Consider the following 17,013-nt stretch of genomic DNA (forward strand, 5'->3'; position numbering starts at 1 on the left):
GACTATAGAAAACAGTCAAGTCTAAAACGGATAGTTGAGTTTATAATGCACATAGTTTGGGCTGCTCTTTGTACAGTACGTTTGTACAGTGTGTATGCGTGTGTGTTTGTTTGTGTGTGTGTCAGTGCGTGTCGAAAGGGGTAAAGGGCTCAGATAGTTGGTATAGTTTACAGTGGACTGTAAACAGAGACACATTGATCATAGAGCGGAGAGAGGGAGGAAACAACCGTGTCCATTGATCATCCATTTTTCTCCTTTTGTCTCTCCATCACTCCTAATCCTCTTTTTGAGCTCTCTCCCTCTGTTCTTCCCTCTTCTCATCCAGTTTTTCAGAGGAGATTTGGCGAGGTTTCTCAGTCCTGCTGAGAATTCTCAGGGTCCTTACGTCATCGGATCGCATCCGATTTAATCTGTTTCAGACGTCCAACAGAGCTGGGAACGACCAGATCATCCGTGATTGAGTTCAATAAAAAAAAAAAAGAAACGAAGGGAAATTTAAAAAAAGAAACCTTGATGCTTTTGGCCGGTTGCGTTACTGTGCAAACTCACGCTTTTTCAGGAATGTCCACGCGGAAGGTGCTAGGAAATCCTTTTGCGTGCTATAGGGCAAAGAACAGGAGAACACATGAATCATTAAAATCAAATTCTTACCAGTGCAAACATTTATTTTCCCAAACTGAGTCCGATCTCACAAAGAAAAGCATCGCTGTAGCTGCATTTATCCATGCACCACAAAAACATCACTCATAGTTCAGATAATTACATTAAAAAAAAAAAATTGAGTGAGAACTGTATAAATATAGCACATAAAATGCATTTATATCAATTGTGCTGTGCTGAAAATTCTTTACCTAATTTGGTGTTACCAGTCAAAATTGACCAGGCTTTTAAAAATCTCGTATAAATCTTTTTATATGCTATATATTCACCGAATCTTGGAATCTTTTTTTGTTTTGTTTTTTTGTCAACTTGTTTTCTTTGTTTTTCACTGCTGGTTTTGTATTTATTTTTGGAACTGACTGATCCCAAGCCTCATTGATCTGAGCTTATGTTGTTTTAGAAAGAAAAAATAATTATTTGTGGTTAATTTTGGCAGTGTTCACTCAAAGACTGAGATGCACAAGCTCAGAATAATTAATTTAATTGAAACAAGTTAATGAAGAAGACTGAATACAGTATTTGGAAATAATATAGCATAACAAGAGATTTATAAGAAGTTATTAAAAGGCTGGTTATTTTTGACTGGGAACACTATGGGTGTAACAAGGTAGGGGAAAATATACCAAAAACAAAAAAAAACAAAATAGAATTGAGGAAGGTATATACCCTTAGTGAGCAAAGTCTGCAAGTTTTTACAGAACCCTTAAAAAAACACTGTTAAAAAATAAAAATAAAAAAAAATCCAGAGTGACATTTTTGTGGTTTGCTGATAAATGTATTGCATTTTCTTGTGAGAGTGTAACCAAAAATTCACAATTGTATAAAAAAAAATGCAGTTATGCAAATAGCCTAGAGGCAGGGTTTGTGGATATAAGGTTTGTCATATCCACATGTATCGTATCGTATCGTATGTCTGGAAGAATACAAACACATGCACATGCACACTTAGTCTCCGCCCACAGAAGATCACACAGTGTATACTTGTCCTCGCTTTAGTGCAGTAGTAATAATACTGCATTTAAACACATACAGTAACAAAGTGCTGGATGTGTCAGCGGCTGTGAGCATACACTACCACAGTTTGCATGCTATAATCAGAGGCTTGAAAACTGGAAAATAACTACTGCCATTCTATATGACATGACATATGGTGATTAGAACAGACATGGATGAAAAACAGGTAGATAATGTGGGATTTTATAAGGTGTAATTGAAAACTGGAAAATAACTACTGCCATTCTATATGACATGACTTGCATTTTTGTTTATTATGGCATAAACGTGCTACATGATGGTGGAAAATGTGCCAGATTGTTATTATTTGAGATGCAGAACCATGTGATGAGATATAGGCATGTTGTATAGACAGTCTTACATGATTATGATGAAGATAGATTTCAGCTTAAGGAAAAGTCACAGCACAAAGAATGTGTTATGTAGGTTTGGATGACAAATTAGTTGCAAATTCAGCATTCATCAGCCAAATTTGTAATAGGATGGTAATAGGATGGTTTTTCACCAGTGTCTTCAGATGCTTTGAGGAGAATTTAGAGGGCAGGGAGAGGACAAAACGTTGGACACAACTCCACACTTTCACTCAAAAAAGTCCTTTATTGATATGTCCATATACATTTATTGTTTTAGTTTTTTTTGTCATTTTGCTTTTGAAGAAAAGGGGAAAACAAATTGGAAAGTGAGAGAATAGGTCAAGAAAGGGTCTTTTGAGAAATGGGATTACATATATATTGTTTTTAGAAATATAAATAGTTCTGTACAAACAGAGCCATGGGTTAGATTTGGAAAAGAGATGACGGCAGTGGATCAGATCTGGGGGGTTCAGAAATCGTACATTTTGAGTGAGTACTCACACAGATAGTTGGGTTTGTAAGGCGCTCGGGCGCTTGGTAAGAGTGTGTGTAGCTCGTGGCGTGTGAGCGTGCCGTGGTGTGACTTGTCTTTGCCGAACGTGGAGAATGATCTATCATCGGCCCGATTGCACGCATCGCCCGGAACCACGCTCTCCTGTACCTCAGTGTCCGGCACCGCGTCCATTCCCGGGACGTGCAGGTTGCTACGGTAATCGGCGCCCTGACGATTGTCGCCAGGCATGAAGGAGGGCATCCAGCAACGGTCGGAGTGACCCAGAGCCTTGCACTCTTCAGTGCAGTTGGAAAAAAGATCAGCTCCTGTGAAAGACAGAGGAAAGATGAGAGGAAATGTTAGTCAAAGATAATGGTGTTACTATATTTACTATACTTAAAAGTCTAGTTCAAAATGAAATGAAATCGTGTAGTATAGTACAAAATAAAAAGCATGATTTCTAGTAAATGTAATGAAATTTATGTCATCATTTACTCATGTAAGCATCAGTCCAAACCTGTATGACTTTATTTGTTCTGTAGATAGAAAGGAAAGGATATATTAAATGAACAAAGCTTAGGGATTTTAGGATTATTTTTCTTTATTATTGAAATTAGTACTTTTCTAAGCAATTAGAAGCACAATTTTTGGCTACTGGACTGTAAAATGGTGAAAAAACTAAATAAAATAAAAAAATCCCACAGATTTACATTTAAACAGAGATTTGAGCCATATCTAGACAGGCGATTATGATTATGATCTTATGATAAACACCGCTCACAAAAATTCTGTTTTTTGTAATGTTTCAGAATATCATTGATATAAAAGCAAAAAAGTCCATGCATAATGGTCTAAAATGAATTAAATTAGCATGTGCGTGGGAGCGTCAATGTCCCTCTGTCCACGTTCCAATATCTATTTAGCAAAAAAAAAAAGTTTTATGGAGGCTACACCCTTCCTTGCACCGAGATCTGCTTTCCCCTTTATCTGCTGCTCTTCTGTGTAACAATCCGATGTCAACAGTAACACAAAGGCAAAATTACTATGAATTATCCAGAGCGCGGAGTCTGAAATTATTCATATTTGAATAGAGATGATTATTTAACCAGACAGATTGCGAGCTTTTTACCCATTTTATAATCAACTGCAGTCATTGTCAGGCTTCAGCAAAGCATGGTAATTGACTGGAAGGCGGCCCACTGAAAGACGGATAGTTATATACACAAAGCAGTGAACTCTCCAGCCCTTTGTTTCTCCCTCTCTGCCTCTCCCTGTCCCTCCCACCAACCAATATTAAATGAATCTGCTGTGATGTTTTCATGCTCTTTTTATGCTGTTAATTTTACCGTGTCTCATCCGCCGGTCTCTCAAGTCCTTCATACAAACACTAGGCAACGCAACCAAAACTAACAACACTGGGAGAAACCGTCCTCCAAACACACAGGCTCACACATACACGCTCTTGCTTTCTGACTAATGACTACACAGAGCATGATAATTAGCCGGTTTCAGAGGAAGAGAACGAGAGGGGAGCTTGAAAGGGAAATAAATGAAAGAGAGGGGCAGAGAGCAGCGTGGCGTCACACTGAACTCTAATAAAGGCCTCTGGATTCAACCCCAGCATGAGGTTCAGTGATACAGGGAGCTGGAAGACCAATTCAGAATTTGGATGGAGAAGATGACCACATTAATAAAGAAATAGCATTTAAGGCTTAGTGGTTATGTGCTCGACATCACAATCTCATGGCAATTCATAACTATTTACATTTGTGGCTAATTCATATGAATTGGTACAATCCCATTCATACATTTTCACACAATTGACTTATGTCTCAGTAAAGTATAATTTTATACAACAATTCCTAACTATTTATGTTTAAATATGAATTTGTACTGTATAATACTGTATAATGTTTAGGGGTGGATCTTCATGCTAACTTTTACGTTTTTGTACAGCAATTCGTAACTACTTATGTTTTGGTGAATTTGTGGCTTATTTTGCATGAATTCATACACTCTCATTTGTACGTTTTGCTTATGTCCCAGTTACAATTATGTATGGGCTTACTTAAAAAAAAAAAAAAAAATCTTATACAGCAATTTGTATTTACATTTTGGCAAATTGGTGGCTAATGTTTAAGAGAGGACTGGATGCTGTCTTTTTTCTAAAAATCTTACATTTTTCGTACAGTTCGCATCAAAATTGCCACCTTGTAAAATATTTTTTTCCCACAAGGTCGGGTTGGTTTTGACACATTGAGTAGTGTGCACGAGATGCTGGTTTGAGTCCACCTCATGTTCCTGGGCTAACAACATTGTATCATTTCCCTTTGGGTAGTTAATGTTTAGGTATCTTAACTGTGGGTACCAATCAACCGAATAGGAGCAGCGCTAGTAAAATATGTGCTAAGCTTCAAAACAAAGGTTAGGGATTTGGAAATTTGGACTAGGAGAAAGGGTAGGAGTAGGGATCAGAGTTAAGCCTAGTTTATGCTGACGCATTCGACCTGCCATTAACCATCACAGATGCATGTGCACGTCACAGCATTAATAACTCATGTGCACTGCATTGCACAATTTTCTGCTAAAGAGTATTGTTTTTATTTAGTAAACTATGTATATAAATGCTCTTTATAATGAGAATAAGTGAACAGACAAACTGTAACAGCCAATTTCACAGTGCAGTCAGAAACAGTTCACTTTTAAAATTATTTGAAGTTGTTCTTTGCCTGACACAAAGTCCAACACAGGTCTGTCTGCTCTGCCAGCCTGCCCTCAAGTTTGGTTTGCTGCACACAAAATTTCAAGCACCCCTTGATATCGCTGTTGGTGTACACACCTTTTTGCTTGTGCAGATGCATCAAGCATAAACCTGAATTTGGATGGGGTTTGGACTATGTTTATTTGACAGAACTATAGTTCCAGGACCAACAAAACATGATCCAGGAGCATACTCTGCAAAATCACAGTCGAGGTGAGCAGCATAATATGGTATGGTATGATCTATTATTCAGCACCTGCAAGCCCTGTCTTAATATATTACATGAAATATTAAACTCCTAATTTTTTATTAATGATATAAATCATATTAGCTCTTTTATCATAATATCACAATTAAATAAGGTATTACTATGTCATTAGGTGCTCTGCACTATAATGAATAATAGGAAAATAGTTTTAACTGGTAATCACTTGTCAATTATTTTGTAGTTTAGCCTGTGTACACAATATCCCTTTCTATCCTGCTAGGTTTTTTTTTTTTTTTATCGACATACGCTAAATGACTTTTGAAATGTGATATTTTATGTATTGAAACAACATTTTAATTATGAGATCCAGCAGCTTTAGCTTTACCTGGATTGTATCAATGTTGCTACATCCTGTGATATGGCATTTCCTCAATATTTTGTGAATATTTTTATTTATTTTTTTGTAACACTTTATTTTAAGGTGTCTTTGTTACACGTTTAATGTACTTACTCTAATAATAACAATAAATTATGCATAATTACATGCAAGTAACCCTAAGTCAAAGCCTAATCCTAACCCTAACCATAGTAAGTACATGTAGTTAATTAATTTTACTCAGTACTTAAATGTATAATTACACTGTAGCAAGGACACCTTAAAATAAAGTGTTACCATTTTTCTTATAATTTCCATATGCTGTACTACACTGGAAGTTCTGGTGGCCATTGAGGCTAAATGTGAAAGCAATTGTTTATAAAGTCCATTACAAAGAGCCTGGTCATTAATAATATTATCTTCCAGAAACTGACATAATTTTGGTAGGCAAGCAACAGAACAAGCATCTCTAAGTATTAGCAGTGAATTTGATTAATTCTGTGGCATTTAATCAGCTTATTCCAGTTTAAACTCTTCTATCTTGTTTTATTAAAATACAGAAATCATTTTGATAATGTAAATAATTTTAAAAGATGATTTAAAGTCTCAGTCCCTCACTGATAGGTCTGACTATTGATCCTGCTGTGTAATAAATAATCAAGTTATAATTGATAAAAGTGCCTAGGCCTGACCAGAATGTATGTCTTCTTAAATTCATTATAAAAACACAAATATATTCTCTTTGTTTTAAGTTACAGAGTACCATAAAAGGAACGACTCATATAAGAGTGAAGGAGTAGGAGCTGATACAGTGATGCACCAAGGTCAGATTTAAACAGGTACAATGAGGAAGACCAATTTAAAAGAGGAAATTTGAAGGGAATTAAAAAAAAAGGTGAGGATGAAAGAGTCTGTAGGTTGATATGGGAAATTGGATACAAAGGTAAAGACAAAGGCCGACAGAGGCGGAGAGGGAGAGGGTGGATGCATGTCAGGCCAATCTCTAATCTCTAATTTCTCATGGCAGAAGCTCTTCTGAGTGAGATCAAAGGACAAATCTGACCATACTATGAGTGTTTGCGTGTGTGTATTGATGCCTAAATGAGCACACAAGGGAATAATGATTTATCAGTGCAGAACTGCTGTAATGATTTGCATAGGTGACCAGGAAACATGTTATTAGCATGGCTTTGGGACCTGCAGATATATGCATAAAGTGCTACTCTGACCCACACTATGGTGCTTATTAGTATTGCTATAGGGGACTTCAATAGACGATGAAGTATTATTTAGTGATCAAAGTGTCTGGTTATGTTGTGCATAGAGTAATCAGGTTGTTTGCAACGGCGCTTTCATTTACTGGACAGCACAGAAAATGCAAGATAATTGGTGATGAGGCCTTCCGGATTGTGCATATCAAGTTATTTACTCTCCAGGCATAAACGTACACTAAAAGTAGGACATGATACACCAACCCTACTCTTTCATTGCTTATAAGTTGCTCTTTTTTAAGTATCAAAACATTTATCAAATTTGCCTCAGATTTCTTAAGATGGTGTTAACATAGAACTATAAAATGAAGATGCTTCAGTTCATCTTCAAATCTCTGTTTTTTTTTATCGCCGACTTTGGTGTCTTAGTACAGTTTTTGACATTGCTGAGATCTTTTATGAAACTCTAGATGAGGCATATGTGAGATTACTATCGTATTTTTTTCTCAGGAGAGATCTGAGAAGCTTAAGCAAAAGTCTCCATTTGCTCTCTGTATCATTGCTGTCAGGGATAAGCAAAGTTAAAGAGATTTCTTATGTGATTCTTCTTTCCTTGGCGCACCTCAGTACTTCTAATCTTACAGATGCAACATCTGAACCCACATTTAGCTCACATCTCTGCTCAGATGTGTTGTGAAATCCATAGATCACTTCCACAACCTGTCCACTTTGTTATTTCACCATTATATCAGGGTGATATATATGGACAGAGATATGCGGATGTACACAGAGGCGTAAATCTCTTTAAAGCAGGGATCCAAGGCCTTTGTGACATCATCAATATTAAGAACAAAGATAAACCTGACTGCATACAATCAAACTCAATGTAATTAGAACAGCGGTCTCTAAATATCCCCACCGAGCGAGCAGACAGAAGCTCACAGCATGGCGTTCACATCGATATCACAGTCACATGCAGAGACTCATGTAGAACATGTAGGACCTGATAGGTCTGCTTTTGTAGGCTTTGTGAAAAAGAAAACTACCGGATTGGCATGTTCTGAAGGAAATGCTAGTGACAGCAAAATAATAGTGTTTTATGAATTTAGCATAATTTAGTGGTAGAATAATATCCTGATGTAGGTTTTGAATCCTGGTTAGCAGAATAGAATCCAAATTTGGTGGAGATTGCAGGGTAATGGATGATATACTGTATATGCAAATGCTGGCACACTGAAGCAACAAATTGGAAGGGATTTTTAGGTTTTAAATACTGTTGCAATTATTTAGCCAAAACACCCTTGATTTGGACAGGATTGAGATCTCTGTAGCTTTTACTCGCATTTACAACCCATTAGAAGCATATTTATGATATAATTGTGAATCTAAATCATTACTAAAAGTAAGAAATGAAGAGAAACAATGTGAAAAAGTAATATACCACAATCGCAGATGCTTCTATACAAACTGGATTAGATTTCTCAGAGGACCCTGAGTTACCAGAAATGGTTGTGGAAGAAAAACAGACAATTTTTTCAATTTGGACGGGATTTAAATCACAAAGAATGTCTGCGAAACACAAAATGACCATCCTCAAGGAAAACAAGTCCTATTCGAAAGAGGATTAAGGTTGAAATTATCAAGAAAACAAAGTTTGAATGCAGTCATTAAATGGTTCAATCTGAGTTGAATGCTGAAATTTGGGCTAATAGTTCATCATTAGTGCTCTTTGGATATAAAGAACATGACAATGCAGCATCCATTATGCATTACAAGTGGTGCACCTCAAGGATTTTATGATTTTTTTAGCTGTCAAGAGAAATTTGAACTGTCAGAATAATTGCGTTTAAAATCTAACAGCGATTTGGTTCAGCAAACTGCATTTGCACGGTTCATTCCATTTTTCTGCAATACAATACATCCTTTACAACCAGGTTGTATGCTATAGATTAACACCTGCACTTCATGGCCAATAAAGAAAGAAAGAAAGAAAAATATCTACATAATTGCCCATGAAATCCTATAATTGCAGACCTGTATTCGATTACTGCAGATATTAAATATCCTCAGTGCGGCTGGGAGCTTTATTGAAAACATTAATGATCTGACTAGATGTTGGACTCTGGGGCTGCAGATATCTAGAGAAAAAGAGATGCTGTGTTGAGTACAAACACACTGACTAACTAAGCTGTTCTCCATCAGGAAGTGTTCCGCATCCCACTGTGTGCGTGTTATTTTCATCTCTTTCCGCTTCTCTTGCATTTTCTCTTCTGGAGAACTCATCACATCTTTTATCAATGGTGTGCAAAAGTATCAGAACGAAAAGGAAAAAACACTGCCAAAGCCCTGATGAGCAGAATTTCCCTTCAGAACACCTGTCGTCGGGCTGACCAAAGACCTGAGCTCACATGCTGAGGACGAGAGTTTTTGCTATAGGGTTGGGAGAAAACGTTGGTAAATTTCTTTTGAAGAACAATCAGGATGGGGTTTCATTCAAAATCAGCTTCTAGCCACTGAAATCACCTACATTGTCGCTGCTTTCGTCAGTCTTGGGGAGTGACTCTACTAACTGTACTATTTTTCAGTCATGTGAAATTCTTTAATTATGTATCTTTTCGGTAGAAGGTGTAGTTTAAAAAAACACTACATGAGTGCTTTTGTCACCACATTGAACACAGAACTTAATACTGAGTGAGCTGAAGCAATAATCCAAAAAATAAACAGCTGTTTAGATGGATAAATTAATCATTTAAAATATCCGCTGATTTATTTGAGTTGTTGCATGGTATTTTCTATTTTGTGTAGCAAAACATGTTAAATGGTATTGTTTATGACTATATTTTTGACTGTATGAGACAATAATGTATGCTGTTTTGTATTTTAATTGTACTTTGAGATCTTTATTGAATAAATTGCTAAATAAATTAAATCATCTGATATACATTTTTTACCTTTTGTTAATAGCTTGTAGTGTAACTGACTACTTTTAGCTTGACTATAGTTGAACTGCTTAAAATTATGAATAGCTTGTAGTTACAGTTTCTAAGTTATTCCCTCAACATTAGCTTTCACTATAGCTATAAACTGTGTGTGTGTGTGTGTGTGTGTGTGTGTGTGTGTGCATGCAGAGCAAATGGAGTTGCCTGATTGGGATCTGATAGCATTAAATTACAGCGACAGGAGTGATTTGATTAACGTCATCACCACACATCCCTCATTTATAGATAATCATCAATCTATCGCTCACTCGTGTTAATCTAATTGTGCAATTTGTCACGCCTCTGTCTCTTTGCAAACAAATGCAGATGTAACAGTCTAAATCATGGAAAATGGCCTTTCTCTGACCCCAGCTCTTCTAGCTTGACGCTCATGTTCATCTGAGAGACCCCAGGGCCATTTAAATAGCTCGACAGATATACATTACTTTAAAATATCAGGCTTTTCTTATAAATCTTTTTTCAACTATTTTAAAATGTTTCATTAAAATGTCACATTACTTACATCAGTACATACACCTTTTATTCTAATTTTCATGTGTTTTGAAAGGTCAGAATAAACCAAGTTAGTTAATGCTAACAAATGGAGTCTTTTTGTAAAATGTTACCTATTATTTGTATATATGTTCATCACTGGGATCTCTATAAAAGCAGTAGAGTGCATAGAGGGCATTACACAGCATGAGGGTTAAAACGTTTCCATGTCTTTATCTTCTATCCTTTGGCTGGGATTCTCTTAATTTAGTCTGATATCTCCAAATTGATGCTGTAAGAACAAAAGGAGGTGAGGCAGGGATGTGTGAAGGAGATAGCGAGTGTATGTGTGTATGTAAGTGGTTGTTAATGCAGTGGTCTACCCCTGTCAGTGTCCCAGGCCTTCATCTTAACCTTGCTGTGATAATTGGCTATGCGGAGACAGGCGCTGAAATGGGAGTGCAGAAACTGTGAGCTTGCCAACACACACCCAGAGGAGAGCAGGGAAGGAAAGGACACACACACATCCTCTCATTTTACCTCTCTGATGCTCTAATAAGTTTTCACAAAATCTCAATCCCTCTGCCTTTCGCCTTTTCTCCTTCTGCGATCTCCAACCCAACCCCCACCACTGCCTTTTCAAGAATTTGTATTCTATTGTGTTTACGTAATATCTGGCAACCCATCATCTAACTGTTTGCCAAACCGAAGGCTGAATGTCATGATTCTTTGGAGAGAAAGGTCAAAGCCTTATCCAGTCAAAGCTCCAACTTGATCAATAAACGAGCAGCAATGAAATATAGAACTTGAAAGTCAAAAAAGCTCATCAAATTGAATATAAATAAATAAAGAATAAACAAAATCAAATCAAATTTGTCTCCAACGAACGATTGCCATTTTGTCGTGCTTGACTCAAACGTTATTGGCATTTAATATGAATGGAAAAATAATTGTGTTTGGGGGGTGTAGGTGGGCTGGTGGGCAGCTGTGGATTCGTTACCGTGGAAGCTTTCAAATACTCATTAAATGCTTCAGAAAGCCTGTCCCTCAGACAAGCCAGACTCCTTCGCGGCATTGACTGAAATCCGTTTAGCTCTGTTGACAGATGTATAATTTCCACGCAGTCCCTATATTGATCCACTGCTGGAATCGGTTGAAGGCTTGTCGCGTTGCTTCAAAGCCAAGATGCGAACAATTTCCCAATGTCTATCGCTGCCTATTTCTCCTCAGCATTCACTCCTCTATGATTCTTTCAAGTCTAGCGCGAGGTCGACAGTAGGTGAGAAACTCGTAATCAACTCACCTGCTGTGTGGCCCCGGTTGGTGGCGTCATGGTCGCTGTCTCCCTGCTCGCTATCTCCATGTCCACTGTCTTTAGAGCTGACGATATCTGCCTCTTGAAACGCTGAACTATAAGGGAAATTTTATGGTTTAGTAGTCATTTGGTAATTGGAGCTTTGTACGGCTCTTTCCCATTACAAGTATTGATTGTTTTGGTTATTTAACACTTTTGGCATAGTTACGACTGCTGATTAAGTTCAATATCAAATACTGTATCAGACTCATGCCATGTAGTATCAAATGTTACGATGACAAATGCACTGCTGAGTCAGATTTTGTCATTTTGGCTAGGCGCCACATCATTTATACGTCTCTTTCTTTGTCTCAATGTGGAGTTTATTCTGTTTAACCATTTTGGGGACTATTTTGTAGTGAGCTAAATCTGACAAATGCTTCCTATAGGAACGTCCTCATTTGTTAAAAAAAAAAATGGTATGTAAAAATAAACTTTTTTTTTTTTTTGAAATACAGAAAGGTTTCTTGGTTTGGGCCATAGGTTATGGTATTTAAAAATACTGTGTAATAAAAAATTAAAGTCTATGGAATGTTCCCATACTGTAAGTAAATGTGTGTGTACCCACTTAACCAGTCTGTACCCAGAAGTGAGCTATACAATCTCCCAAAATCTCCATTTGTAAAAATACTTAAAACATAAAGTAAATCATTTGTAAAAAGAAAAAAAAATGTAAAGGAAAAATGTATATAATAAAAGCTATTATTATTATTATTATTATTATTATTATTATTATTATTATTATTATTTAATGTAAGAAGGCAGAACGTTTTCTGTGAGGGTTAGGTTTAAGATATAATACAAAGTCTCTACAGTATAAAAATCATTATTTCTATGGAAATTCTCCATAAAACATGAAAATGCAGCATGTGTGTGTACATTGTATTTAATCAGTAATCTCACCTGTTAACACGACGGGGCCTATCCACCAGGTAGCTGAGCTCAGTTCTCTGGTGCTTGGTCTAAAAGACAGCAACAACAATAATAAATAGTAATAAGAATGATGATGATGATGATGATGATGAGCAAGTTTATTTGATATTCTGCATTTGTCATTAAAACACTGGTCAGGCCTCTGTTCTGCTCTGTCCATGCACTAGAGCACCTCAACCATAGAACCGCCTTTGTTCCACTGATACCCAGCGACTGTGTGCTTGGCATACTTAAACCCTCGTCCAATACACTCCCCCCCTCCCTCCTCAGACTTGACTCCAGGGCTACACCCTTTCAGAGAGTGCCAGGGGATAGTAAGGTAGACCTTGTCGGATGTGGGGCTTACTTAAGATGACAGTATCAGAGTATCAGAGCAGAAATGTTATACCAGCTTGTAACCACCATCAACATTCCCATCCCCCATATATTCCTATTATTGGTCAATCGATATAGGATTTTCATTGATTGATTCTGAAATGTTTACATTTGGTTTCCATCCAATCTTGCATATGTGGTTACATCCTTCTATGTAACTGACCCTGAAGTGCTTTAGTGTAATTAAAGCACCTGGAAATAGCACTACAGCCCCAAGCTACCTTTAAAAGCACTATGTGAGTCATAAGCAAGCAGATGATTACAATCTGACATTACAGACACAGGAAGCTGAAGGATCACCACTGAATAGCCTCTTAAGGTGCATATAGGCTATGTACAGAAAGATGTTTTCATCCACTGAACTTCTCACAAGAATTTCTGTCATTTCTACTCAGTTTTGAGATTTTCGATTTTAACACTCTCAATATAGCAATAAATTATATATATATATATATATACACACACACACACACACACACACACACCCGGATAGGTAATAAAATGTGTTTTCACCTCGCTGGATAAAATGCTCCCGTTTGAGATGATATCTGGTTGCTGATCCGCGTATCCGGTAACGATAGCCCCGCACGGGTTGTGCTCTGTGTCTGTGCTTCGGGATGGGCTGCACGGTTTAAGGAACATCAAGTCGGTTTTGGCAGACTCCGGAGTCAGGCACACCTGGTAGCAGTAGTTCTGGTTCTGGTGGTGCGAGCCGAAGCTGCCTGACTCCTCCACAGGCACCTGTGCGGTACTGGCCACGTTAGTGCTCTGGACGAGCATGATGTCCGATTTACTGAGCTTCTTCTTGCGCCCGCGCGCTTGGCGACTGCAGCACTGACAGCACGAGTCTCCGGCCATGCACGTGTATATGTTCAGTTTCTTTTCCTTCTGACAGCGCACCGCCAGCACGATCATTGCGAGGAGGAAGATGAAGGACACGGAGCCGAGCGCGATGATGAGGATGAGCGTGAGGTCCAGCGAGCCCTCTTTGGACTTGACTGACCCCCGATCGCCGCTCCGGCCCTCCACTATGCTGTCCACCAGCACTACGTTGATGCTCGCAGAGGACGAGAGTGGCGGCTGCCCGTGGTCGCGCACCTCGATCAACAGGTCGTACGGGTGCGGCGGGTCCCGTTTGCTGGATACCCGGCGCGCGGTACGTAGCTCACCGGTTCTCCAGTCCATCCGGAACATCCCGAGCTCGTTTCCTCGTAGGATGCTGTACGACAGGCGCGCGTTCTCACCGTCATCCGCATCCGTGGCCACAATACGGGTCACCAGGTATCCCGGCTCGGCTGAACGGGGCAGATGTTCCCTCGCGGTGCCGTTTTTGCCCAGAGGCGCGATTATAGAGGGGGCGTTGTCGTTCTGGTCCACTATAATGACATTAACGGTGGCGTTGGCTGTTAACTCGGGCGCGCCGGAGTCTTTGGCGTGCACCATAAAACTGAACTCTTTTATTTGCTCGTAATCAAAAGAGCGCAGCGCGTACAAGTAGCCGTTCTCAGAGTTGATTGACACGTAGGTTAAGATTGACATACCCTGTATTTCGCACTCCAATATGGAGTAAGTGACATAGGCGTTCTGTCCAACATCAGGATCCACGGCACTCACCGCGTAAATGTAAGCGCCCGGGACGTTATTCTCCGTCACGTACACGTCGTAAACTGACTGCATGAATCTCGGCGCGTTGTCGTTTTCGTCCGAGACGTGCACTTTGATGGACTTGCTTGTGGAGAGAGACGGCACCCCCTTGTCTTTGGCGACCACCGTGAGCGTGTAAGACTCCGCTTTCTCACGGTCCAGCGGACCGTCCGTGACGATCGTGTAATAGTTTTTGAAAGACGACTTGAGTTTGAACGGAACCTCACCGTGCAGCTCGCAGGTCATCTGTCCGTTCTCGCCGGAGTCACGGTCCGTGACGCTCAGCAGAGCGATCACTGTGCCCGGGGCAGCCTGCTCACTTACCGACTCCGTGACCGTGCTGAAACTAATCTCCGGCGTGTTGTCGTTCACGTCGATGAGTTTGACCAGAACTTTGCAGTGCGCGGGCACGGCGTTCGGTCCCATGTCTTTAGCCTGCACGTAGATCTGATGCGTGCTGCTCTCCTCGTAATCCACCTCACCGGTCACTTCAATCCTCCCGGTGCGCGAGTCGATGTTAAACAGATCCCGAATGCGCGGCGGATTGTGACTACTTAGAGAGTAAACAATCTCTCCGTTCTGGTCCTCGTCCATATCAGTGGCGTTGAGCTGAATAACGAGCGTGCCAACTGGGGAGTTCTCGCGCAAGCTCACAGAGTAAACGGATTGATCGAACGTGGGCGCGTTGTCGTTGGAGTCCAGCACTTTAACCACTAGCAGTGCGGTGCCGGTCTTCTGCGGCTGCCCTCCGTCCACGGCGGTGAGCACGTACCTGTGCACCGCCTGCTGCTCTCGGTCCAGGGGCTTATCCAGCACGAGCTCCGCGAAGCGGTTGCCGTCGCCTTGCGTCTGTACGTCCAAATAAAAGTAGTTGTTAGTGGTGATGGCGTATGTGCTCAAGGCATTAGTCCCCACGTCAGGGTCGAAGGCGTTCTCCACCGGGAAGCGGGTGCCCGGTGTGGCGCTCTCGGTGATCTCCACGGTGATGTCCGTTTCTGGGAAACTCGGCGGATTGTCGTTAATATCCATGACCTCGATCTCGACGCGGAACAGCTCGAGCGGGTTCTCCAAAAACACTTCGAGGTGCAGGAGGCACGGGACGGTCTGACGACATATCTCCTCTCTGTCGATGCGCTCGTTCACCACCAGAGCTCCGTTCTCCAAGTTGACCTCCAGGTACGGCGTGCGCGAGCTAGGCACGGTCTGGAAACGGCGCGCGGAAAGTTTGGTGATGTCCAGCCCCAGATCTTCGGCGATATTTCCCACAACCGTCCCGCGCTCCTGCTCCTCCGGTACCGAGAAGTGCAGCTGCGATAACCCTCCATCCAAGATAGAGAAAAAGAGAAATATCAAAATCATCTCCAAACAACAAGTGCACTCCTCTTTATTCCCTCGCTCTGTCTTGACACCGTTTCTTCTCCAGTCACAGTTTAGGAATTACCCATCGCTTTGGTCCAAGAAAACATATGCGCTGTGCAACTTCCCAAAAGAACAAGAAAGCTCCCGTGTCAGCCGGAAACCATGTCGCCATATGCGCAAGATCTATAGCCATTTGATATAATGCTGTCTCAAGGAGAGCAGAATTTAGTAGTCCGTGCGTCACAGCAAGACATTGCAGAACGTACAGATGTCCCGATCCTTATTACTGAGAAGCAAAATCTTTCCAAAACTCTTTTGCTTAGTGAGTGGGTAAATCAATTTAAATTAAAATCCTGAACGCGAGCTATAGTAGACAAATAACACTTTTCTACATGTAGTTATCTAATAGTCCATAATATCTGCGGGATGCTTAGAAATCCGTAGGTCCCCTCTTCCCGAGTTCTGCAAGGAGAGTGAGCATCAGTGCGTTGTTTTGCGCAGAGCTCTTGCCACCAGCAGCCAATGGACGGCCCGCAATGCCAGCGCTGCGTCACCCGATTCGACTCAGTGAACGTCAATCAGACGCTCCCTCCCTCCTCGATGCGCCCTCACATCCCCACTCCAGCTCTCTTTAAACGGAGAATGAGAATTGATTTGCATGTCTTATAAAGTCAAACAGTCGCATTCAGTGTAAATATTAGCACTGGAGAACGCGATTCACAGTGGACAGAAATTCTTCTACAGCTGTTTTTATCTGTCAGTTTCTAGTCCTCTCCAAATCATTTTTCATTATAAGAAATGC

The 17,013-nt window shown here is 40.2% G+C and overlaps 1 protein-coding gene across 5 annotated transcripts in view; it reads right to left on the reverse strand.

The window, feature by feature from the left end:
- LOC109070388 (protocadherin-10-like) overlaps window positions 1-16,697 on the reverse strand; it is a 17,082-nt gene extending 385 nt beyond the window's left edge. The window contains exons 1-6 of one of the 5 annotated variants that reach the window (XM_042716792.1): window positions 13,722-16,697; window positions 12,804-12,862; window positions 11,850-11,956; window positions 2,689-2,846; window positions 550-599; window positions 1-432 (exon numbers count right to left, since the gene is read on the reverse strand). The exon at window positions 1-432 is cut by the window's left edge and continues 385 nt beyond it. In XM_042716792.1, the coding sequence (XP_042572726.1) occupies window positions 387-432; window positions 550-599; window positions 2,689-2,846; window positions 11,850-11,956; window positions 12,804-12,862; window positions 13,722-16,211 (2,910 nt within the window). In that variant the 5' untranslated portion in view covers window positions 16,212-16,697 and the 3' untranslated portion in view covers window positions 1-386. Of the gene's footprint in view, window positions 600-2,251; window positions 2,847-11,849; window positions 11,957-12,803; window positions 12,863-13,721 lie in introns of those variants that run through there. The other 4 variants (XM_042716791.1, XM_042716793.1, XM_042716790.1 and 1 more) reach the window with 4 other exon arrangements.
- Window positions 16,698-17,013: the final 316 nt, after the last annotated feature.

This window comes from Cyprinus carpio, chromosome B1 (assembly GCF_018340385.1).
Source record: "Cyprinus carpio isolate SPL01 chromosome B1, ASM1834038v1, whole genome shotgun sequence".
NCBI classification, from domain to species: domain Eukaryota; kingdom Metazoa; phylum Chordata; class Actinopteri; order Cypriniformes; family Cyprinidae; genus Cyprinus; species Cyprinus carpio.